The sequence below is a fragment of the Mus pahari genome, chromosome 22 (assembly GCF_900095145.1).
Source record: "Mus pahari chromosome 22, PAHARI_EIJ_v1.1, whole genome shotgun sequence".
In the NCBI taxonomy this organism is placed as follows: domain Eukaryota; kingdom Metazoa; phylum Chordata; class Mammalia; order Rodentia; family Muridae; genus Mus; species Mus pahari.
Genome location: NC_034611.1, coordinates 29,568,386 through 29,578,032, shown reverse-complemented (window position 1 = coordinate 29,578,032; position 9,647 = coordinate 29,568,386). Strand labels below are relative to the sequence as shown.

General features: G+C 40.4%; 1 protein-coding gene across 3 annotated transcripts in view; it reads right to left on the bottom strand.

Annotated features, from left to right (window-relative positions):
- Coq3 (coenzyme Q3, methyltransferase) overlaps positions 1 to 9,647 on the bottom strand; it is a 26,622-nt gene that overhangs the window by 4,558 nt on the left and 12,417 nt on the right. For all 3 annotated transcript variants that reach the window (XM_021222364.1, XM_029533330.1, XM_029533329.1), the window contains exons 3-5: positions 8,091 to 8,243; positions 7,121 to 7,220; positions 5,809 to 6,051 (exon numbers count right to left, since the gene is read on the bottom strand). In XM_021222364.1, coding sequence (XP_021078023.1) covers positions 5,809 to 6,051; positions 7,121 to 7,220; positions 8,091 to 8,243 — 496 coding nt within the window. The remainder of the gene's footprint in view (positions 1 to 5,808; positions 6,052 to 7,120; positions 7,221 to 8,090; positions 8,244 to 9,647) is intronic.

Below are 9,647 nucleotides of genomic sequence, written 5' to 3'. Positions count from 1 at the left end.
CTCCATTCCGACATTTATATTAATATAAATACAAAAACTACTAAGGATTTCACTTGGAAAGTAGGAAATGAACCCAATAGAATTGTATTTAAGATAAAACTCTTCGAAACTGTTGGAGATGTGGGCCAGTGAGTGGCTCCGGGGGTAGAGGTACCTGACAGAAAGGCTGATGTTCCAACCCCATCCCTAGGATGTACATGATAGGAGAGAATTAACCCCCTCAAGCGGTCCTCTACCTCAACACATGATCTATATGAGCATGAGCAACCCCCACAGGCACCCACACACACTAAATTGAAATGTAATAAAAAGTATAAAAATGTCAAAGATAGAGGGTGATGAAGGAAACATAGCAATTCCATGCAATGCAGAAGTCTAGGTTGGATACATACTGGAAAAATAATGTTAGTGGAGAAACTGCTGAACCTTAGCATGCTCTCTCTGCAATTACTAAGGCAATGGCACTATTCATCGCTCGTCTGTAGATATGTACCAGGGATTATTCATGGGAAAGGAACACTGAAGAGGCAAGTGAGGGGCTTGGGTACAGAAAAGTATTTTCAGGGAATACAGTGAAGGGTGAGCATCTGAGAGGAAGTGTCCCCTTCAACCTAGGGACACTAAGTACCTCATGTGACACATCTTAGTTTCTACCCATATGTGAGCTGTTAATATAAAGGAAAAACAGGTGAATGCAAAGTCATTCTGTTTGCAATTCATCTGTAAATCTACAATTCATTTATTTAATAGAAAGCTTTCTGACTTGCAGCCAGGGAAGCAGGTAGGCTAACTGCAGATCTTTACCTCTCCTTCTGTTCCTCCAAATCCAATCCCCCAGCTCACACGCCCCACCCCCACTCTGCAGTGAACCACTTGCTTCTGGCTCCCTTCCCTCCCATGCCCACCTCCAGAGGATCACACAGATGTCCCCTGATCTCCTCCCCCACTCACTGCTTTATCTCAGCCTGCAATCCTAGCAGGCAGCTCCTGGGATGTGCAGCCAGCAGAGCAGGTAGGCCTCTGCAGATCTCCACCTCTCCCTCCCTCCATTCCTCATTCCTCAGCTCTGTAGCATACAGAGCTGCAGGGGTCTCAGCTCACCCTCCATCTACCTCAATCCCATGGACGGAGCACATCTCGGGGATCATCCTGCTCCCCTCCCTCCTGTGGACCCCATCCTCTGCCACACACAACCCTAGCTCATTCCCATGTCTATGTGTCAGCTTCTAATACTTAGGAACCCAGTTTACCTGGACCCCAGAGACTACACCTATGGGGATCCCAGAAGAATTTCCTACCAGGCAACACACAGCCACCACACTTGCCTAAGAACCAGAGAGGAGACAAACCAAGGAACAAAACGTCCACCCAACAAAGACAAGAACAGATATCAGCACCTAGAATTATAACCTTCCAATGCCACATACTTAGATGCTAGTGTAAAAACACAACCAATAACATCCAGGACAATACATCTCTACTAGAGCCCAGCAACCCTAATTTAGAAGGTGATGGGTATTATAACTGAAGTACAAGAAAATACCTTAGACTAGCCTGTATGGATATAACAGAGGACCATAAGGAGAAAATAAATACATTCCTTAGCACAATCTATGATGACACAAACAGTAGAAGGAAGTGAATACAAAAAAAAAAAAAAAAAAAAAAAGAAGAAGAAGGAAGTGAATAAAACAATTTAAAACCTGAAATTGGAATTAGGAAAAAAAAAATCTCAAATGGAGGGAAATCTACAAATGACAAATTTAGGAACACAAACAGAAACCACAGAGGCAAGCCTCACCAGACCAATACAAGAGATGGAAGAGAGGATCTCATGCATTGAAGGCACAATAGAATAAATGTCTATCTACAAAACCAGTTCTACAGACGGTGCTAGAAGGAAAACACAAACTTAAAGAGATTAACCACACCCAAGAAAACACAAGATATAGATAATCCCAGGCTAGCAAATCAAAAGGGAAACACACACATGTACATGTACACACATGGGCACGCGCGCGCGCACACACACACACACACACACACACACACACGGACTGCCACCACCACCATAACAATAACAGGAATCAATGCACTGCTCATTGATATCTCTCAATATCGATGGTCTCAATGCCCCAATAAGACACAGACTAATAGAATAGAGGTAAAAATAGAATCCATCCTTTGGCTGCATCTAAGAAACACACCTTAACATCAAAGTTAAACATATTTTAAGCAAATGGAATTAAATGAAGCTATTATTAACATTTAATATTAAAATTATAATATAAAAGTTTATATATAAACAAATATATTTATATGTAAAATATAAATATTAAATGTTAATATTTAACAATAGACTTTGAACCAAAACTAACCAGAAGAGATAGGGAAGGACACTACATATTAATCAAAGGAAAATCCTACCAAGAAGTCTTAGAAATTCTTAATATCTATTCACCAAACACAAAGGCACCCAAGTTTGTTAAGGAACCACTACTACAGCTTAAATCACATATTGACCCTAACACACTAATAGTGGGAGACTTCAATACTCCACTCTCATTAATAGGCAGATTATTGAGGCAAAAACTAAACAGAGAAATGCCAGAGTTAATTGGCATTACAAACCAAATGAACCTAACATATTTACAGAACATTTCATCCAAATATAAAAGAATATACCTTCTTCTCAGCACCTCATGAAACTTTCTCCAAAACTGACCACATATTCAGACACAAATCAAGTCTCAACAGATAGAAGAAAACTGAAATAATATTCAGCATCCTATTTGACCACCATGGATTAAATCTGGCTATAAACAACAACAGAAACAACAGAAAACTGAAAAACTCATGGGAACTGAACAACCTACTACTGAATGAAAAACAAGTAAGACAGATGTTAAGAAAGAAATTAAGCTGGGTGGTGGTGATGCTTGTGTTTAATCCTAGCACTAAAACCAAGAGGGGGGGAGAGGGAGAGGGAGAGGAAGACTGAAAATAAGAACATAAAAGCAGTTCTAAGAGCCTACATAAAAAACTGGAGATAGTATACTAACAAGCTCAGCACCCCGAAAGCTCTAGAACAGAAAAAGAGATCGCATCCCAAAGGAGTTGTATCTGTTTTCATTCAATTCCAGAAAGCCTTCAATTCTTTCTTACTACCTGTCTTTACCCATTATTCATTCAGTTGTGGGTTGCTCAGTTTTCATGAGTTTGTAAGTGTTCTGTTGATAGCTCATGATGGAATCCTCATTCATTGTTGGCAGGAGTGCAAACTCGTACAGCCGCCATGGAAATCAGTGTGGCAGTCAGTTCCTCAGAAAGATGGGAATCTATCTACCTCAAGATCGGCTATACCAAAAGAATGCTTCATCCTATCACAGAGACACTTCCTTAACCATGCTCACTGCTGTTCTATTGATAATAACAAGAAATTGGAAACAACCTAAATGTCATGAAATCGATAAAGAAAATGTGGTACATTTACACACTAGAATGTTACTCAGCTGTTAAAAAGAATGAGATCATGAAATTTTCAGGTCAATGGAAAATGGATGGAAAAATTATCCTGAGAAGGTATCTCAGACTCAGAAAGACAGATGTATGGATATTAGCTCTATGTTATCATTAAATCTATAATAAGCAAGCTACGATCCTTAGCAACACAGAGGTTAGGTATACAGTAAGGGACACATAGATCTTACTAGGAAAGGGAAACAGAATAGACACTTATGGATGGAAGGAGGGGCTAGAATGGGAGGACCAATAGGTGACAGGGAGAGGGGGACAAAGGAAAGAAGACAGGGAAAGACAGTTAAAATTAGGGGCAATCTGGGGGATAAAGTAGAAATCTAATGCAGTAGAAGCTTCCTAAAATAAATACACACATGAAAGCAATCTAAATAAAATCACCAAATAACGGGGGAGGTCAGAGCCCCAAATGGACATCTTTTGTTGATTTGTTGGCCAAAGAAGTCCCATGAGACTCCCAAAACAACCCAGGCTGTTGCCAAAACTACAGGTTGCTCTTCACAAACTGACAGCAAGCAACAGGCACACAACTCATTGAAGATGGAGAAGTCTAGCTGGGGCAATATAAAGCCTTCTTCCCTATGAACTAGTGTCTCTCATACAGGAAGGTACTTTGCATGAAACCAAAAGAGACATGCAAATACCAAACTAAGTAGCCACAAATGCTTTGTTCTACGCAGTGTCCTGCAAGCGACAAATGCTAGGGCAATGGAAGCACAAAGTCTGGAGGAGGAACCAAGCAATATCTGATGTGACTTAAGGCCTCCTCCACAAGGTGGAGCCCATATACCACACTACTTAGGTAGCCTGAAAAAAACAAACAACCATTGCAATGAAATGACTCCTAATGATACTGTGCTTGCTATACTCATAGATCATCAGTGCCTCATTCGGTCATCATCAGAGAAGCTTCCTCCTGCAGCAGATGGGAACAAATTCAGAGACCCACAGCCAGACACTGTACAGAAAATAAGAGACTTTGGGACACTCAGCCCTAAAAGTAATGTCTCCATCAAATCCTTTCCCTCGGAAAGCCTGAGGAAGAGGAAGCAGGAAGAGTATAAGATTCAGAGGTGATGGAGGGCATCAAAAGCCCTCACAGGTCTGTACCAGGTTCTCTGTGCATATTTTATGGCTTCCAGCTAGTGTTTTTATGGGATTCGTGCATGTGCAAACAAGTATGTTTCTGATTCTTGTGTCTTCTCTTGGGCGCTTTTCCTTTTGTTTGTTTTGTCCAAGACTGATGTGTTAGTTTTTTGTTTTATCATATCATATTATATCATATCATATATCATACCATATCTTATATCATACCATATCATATCATGTATCATACCATATCATACCATACCATATCATATATCATACCATATCATATCATATATCATACTTTATTATATTATAATTGTCCCTCAGAAGCCTGTTTGTTTTCAGTAAGAGACATGGAGTGGGTCCGGAAGGGATGAGAGGTGGGGAGGAAATAGGAAGAGTAGAGGGAGGAAAACCATAATCAGGATATAGTATATGAGAAAAAAAAACTATTTTCAATAAGTGGAAATAAAATAAAATGAAATAAAACTTTCTTTAAAATATATGAGCAGGGGCAAGAGGGACCACTCTAATTAAGAGCACTGGCTGCTCTTCCAGAGACCCCAGGTTTGGTTTCCAGTACCCACATAGTGGCTCACAACCATATTTAACTCCAATCCCAGGGCATCTAACACCCTCTCCTGGCCTCTGAGGACAATGCAAACATGGTAAACAGACATACGTCAAAGTAAACAGTCACACACAGATAATACAAAATAAAGGAAGACAAATTTTAAAGAAATAAACATGGACCAAGGCTGGAGAGGCAATTCAGTGGTTAAGAGTGCGTACTGCTCTTGCAGAGGACCCAAGTTCACTTCCCAATGCCTACACTGGGAAGTCCACAACTTCCTGTAACTCCACATCCACGAGGATCGAGGGTCGCATAGCTCTAGCTTCTGCAGGGACTGGCACTCACATATGCATACCCATAAGCATAATTTTACAATCTTTATAAATACTTATAGGTCATAGGTGACTGCAGCATTAGGCCTCATCAGACTCTGGCATGACCTGTTATGGAAGGTAACTCAGGGCAGAAATCCTCTCTGGCAGAGACACCAGGCCCTAATCATTCTCTGTCAGTCTTTCTGTCCTGTCTTACTTGCTGAACTGCTAAAAGTGCCCCAGCACAATACATGCTATGGAGCCACACTTTAGGAAGGAAACAAGAACCCTTACTTTCAGTACTTGATGGCAGCACTGTATGAACATTTCCAGGTTGCTCACATGCTCTACAACTTCAGAAGCCACAACAGCATCGAAACACTCCGTGCTCTCATCCACGGTCTCCTCCAGGGAACACACTTTGTACTGTATTCTCTTATCCAGGACCGGATCAAAGGATTTATGGTGCTGTGCTATCTTAATGTTTTCAGCCACAGGATCAATTCCAACAACTGAAGCTCCCAGTCTCCCTAGAGGCTAATGGCATAAAAACTGTTATGCTCAAGAAGAAAAGAGAACACTTGTTAACAATACAAATGTTATCCAAATTGGTCATCTAGTACCAAGTAGTCAGTCCTAAAAACATACACATTCAAGAAACACTAAACAGAACCAACAGAACCATCAGGTTATTTCATATATTCATTCTAATACATATGTATAACAATAATTTTTTAAAAGAGGCCGTAGATTTGATATGGAGAAATGGGGAGGATTGGAGAAGGAGGGGGGAGAAATGATGCCGATATAGTATACATTCATGAAATTTTTAAAAATTTAATTAAAATTTTCTGTAAGTCAAAACTGCTATCCCATGTTTCAAAGGGCAACATATAAAATACTAAAACTATAACTGAAAATATCTATCAGAGATTAAAATTATGATGCAAAAGATCCCATGCTAATGAAGACTAGAAAGCTTAGTTGTAAGGGATAGTTCTCCCTCCCAGGGACAATAAGCACACATCTAAGCATTCCAGAGCACCTAAAAGAACTGATCCAACAAGTAGCAAAGTTCTTGAAGGCTTTGAGATGTATAAAAAACAGACAAAACCTGTATTTAACCTCATAGAAACTGTCTAATTTCTTGGGATGGAAGAGATCAAACAAAGCTATTTGAATGACGTATGCCCATTTATTATTAAAAACAAAACCTAAAAATTTCAGTAGAGTTTCACGAAATTTTGTTTTTTTTTTTTTAAATTTTGAAAACAGAACTTTTACAATAATATTAAAATTATACTATCCACTAAGAATATTATTTGCTAAAAGGATAAATGAAGCAGAAACCCACTTCTCATTTTTTTTACCCCAAATAACAAAATTTTGGTCAAAACACATTAAATGCATGCATAAAATTCTTAAGCTACTTGAAGAATGAGTTGGAATTCATTTGAAATGCACTGTTTCTACAAACATCCTGATGCGATCTACTTAATTACTGTTTGAGTGGTGTAAGAATTTAGTTACGCATACTAGCACTATTAGGCACATTAAAAACATCTCATGGGCATGAAAAATGGGAAAGGCTCTCTCAGGCACTTACTTCAGTTAATAACCCACCGCCACAGCCAACGTCAAGAATCTTCATCCCAGATAAAGGCTTTCCTGGATGGTGACTAGCACTTGATTTCAAAAGATTGTCTCTTTAGAAACAAAATTCAAAAGATATAAGAACAGACAACTACATTTATCAACAATATATACAGTCTTCCAGGAAATATTCACTTTAATTTAATTTAATTTGCTTATTTCACTGTCTTAATTGAGACAGGAGCTCGCTAAAAGGCTTAGACATACTTTGCGCTCCCAATCTTCCTTGCTCAGACCTTTCTTCACCTCCCATTGAAACGCATGGTTCCCATTTCACTTATCCAAGTGGGTTTCAAAGGCTGGCACTAGAGCCCCATCAATGTAAGCTCTCAATCAATGTAAGAGTCCGGTGAGCCAATCTGTCTCTGCAATGATTCCTTTATCAGAACTGCCTAAAGGTCACCAAGGCCAAGGCAAATCAGCAGCTATAGAAGGACCTTCAAGACACAGCACGTTAGTTCCATTTCATCAGGACGGAATTCTAACTGACCTAATAGAGCCAAAAACATGTTTTCAGTTAAGTTGTAAATGCAACCTGAGATTTTAGTATTGTTTCTATAAGTTAATGGCTTTAAAGAGTTTTTTTTTTTTTTAATTTTAAATTATGCTTCTGGGTATGTGAATATGAGCCCAGGGTGCCCTCGGAAGCCAAGTGAGGATGTCAGACCCCGTGGAGCTAGAGTGGTTGTCTAGCTGCCTGATGTGGGTGATGGGAACCAAGCCCTATTTGAGCAGCAAGGGTTCTTAACTACTGAATCATCTCTCCACCCTAAAGCTAATACTTTTAAATCATGGCGAGAAATATTTCTAATTTCCAAAGCAACCCTAAAATATAAAATTTTGAAAGCAAAAGGGAAGTGAATGCCGATTACCAAAAGATGCACTTTTAAGTTAAGACTTAAAGGGGGTTTCTGGACTGTTACCTAATGAATGGCACCCGTAGGTCATTCATAGAATGAAGAGGCGCAAACTTCCCGTACTCATCCCACCACGTGTGAGCCAGGGCCTGGAAGTTTTTGACCTCCTTGCTGTCAACTGTTGTTTGTGAAGTACCGTATAATCTCTTCCAAGGGGTCCTAAGGGATGAAAACAAAGAACCAGGCATTATCATCGTCCTAAAAATGTGTTCCCAGAATACATCATGTAGAAAGATTCTTATTTATTAGATTCTAAATCTATAGATCACTATCACATGCCCAAATATGTTCACAAGCTTTCGAGGACAAAGCCTCCTGTTTTGGGTCACATTAAGACAATGACAATAATAACAACAACAAGAGCTATCACTTGTTAAATACTTACTAAATGCCAGGTACTAGCTAAGAAACGTTATATTTAGACAACAATATTATTACTTCATTTTGTGGCTGAGAAGAGAAAAGTTCAGAGAACTCAGGAAAGTGGTTGAACACAAGAGAGTCTCTACCATTCTCCCTCTGCCCTCAATTTCCACGGCTCTCATCAAACCCCACCATCTCCTCCCTGACTACAGTCTTACTCTTCCCATGAGTCTGCTGACTCCATAAATTACCACCTTCTAATGTGATTTCCATGACGAACTAAAGAGAGATTATTCTAAAGTAAAAAAAATCTAGTTAATTTGTTTCTCACATAAAAATGCTTTCAAGGATTCCAGTGTCATTAGAGAAAGGACTAAAATCCTTGGAATGACAGAAAGCTCAGAATTATGGAGTTCCCGACTTCCTTCTTTTTTTGTCTTTCTTTTATTGGATATTTTATTTACATTTCAAATGTTATCCCCTTTCCAGGTCTCCCCTCCACAAACTCCCTATCCTATCCCCCCTCCCCCTGCCTCTATGAGGGTGTTCCCCCAACCACCCACCCACCCACCCACCCACCCACTCCTGCCTTCCCACCCTGGCATTCCCCTACACTGGGGCATCAAACCCTCCTCAGGCCCAAGGGCCACTTCTCCCACTGATGACCAACAAGGCCCTTTTCTGCCATGAGTACTCTTTGGTTGGTATTCCAGTCCCTAGGAACTCCAGTGGCCAGTTGACACTGTTGCTTCCACTATGGGGCTGCAAACCCCCTCAGCTCCTTCAGTCCCTTCTCCAACCCCTCCATCGGGGACCCAGTGCTCAGTTCAATGGTTGGCAGCAAGCATCCGCCTGTGTATTTGTCAGGTTCTGGCAGAGCCTCTCAGGAGACAGCCATATCAGGCTCCTGTCAGCAAGCACATCCCGGCATCAGCAATAGTGTCTGAGCTTGGTGACTGTATATGGGATGGATCCCTAGGTGGGGCAGTCTCTGGATGGCCTTTCCTTCAGCCTCTGCTCCACACTGTCTCCATATTTCCTCCTGTGAGTATTTTGCTCCCCCTTCTAAGAAGGACTGAAGCATCCAGCTTCCTTCTTTCTCAAACTCATTTCCTCCTGATCTTCCCCCATTAGCCATACTGCCTGTGAATTGGCTCCACTTACTCCTTCCTCCCACACCTGTGTAGATTGTTTCTTCTT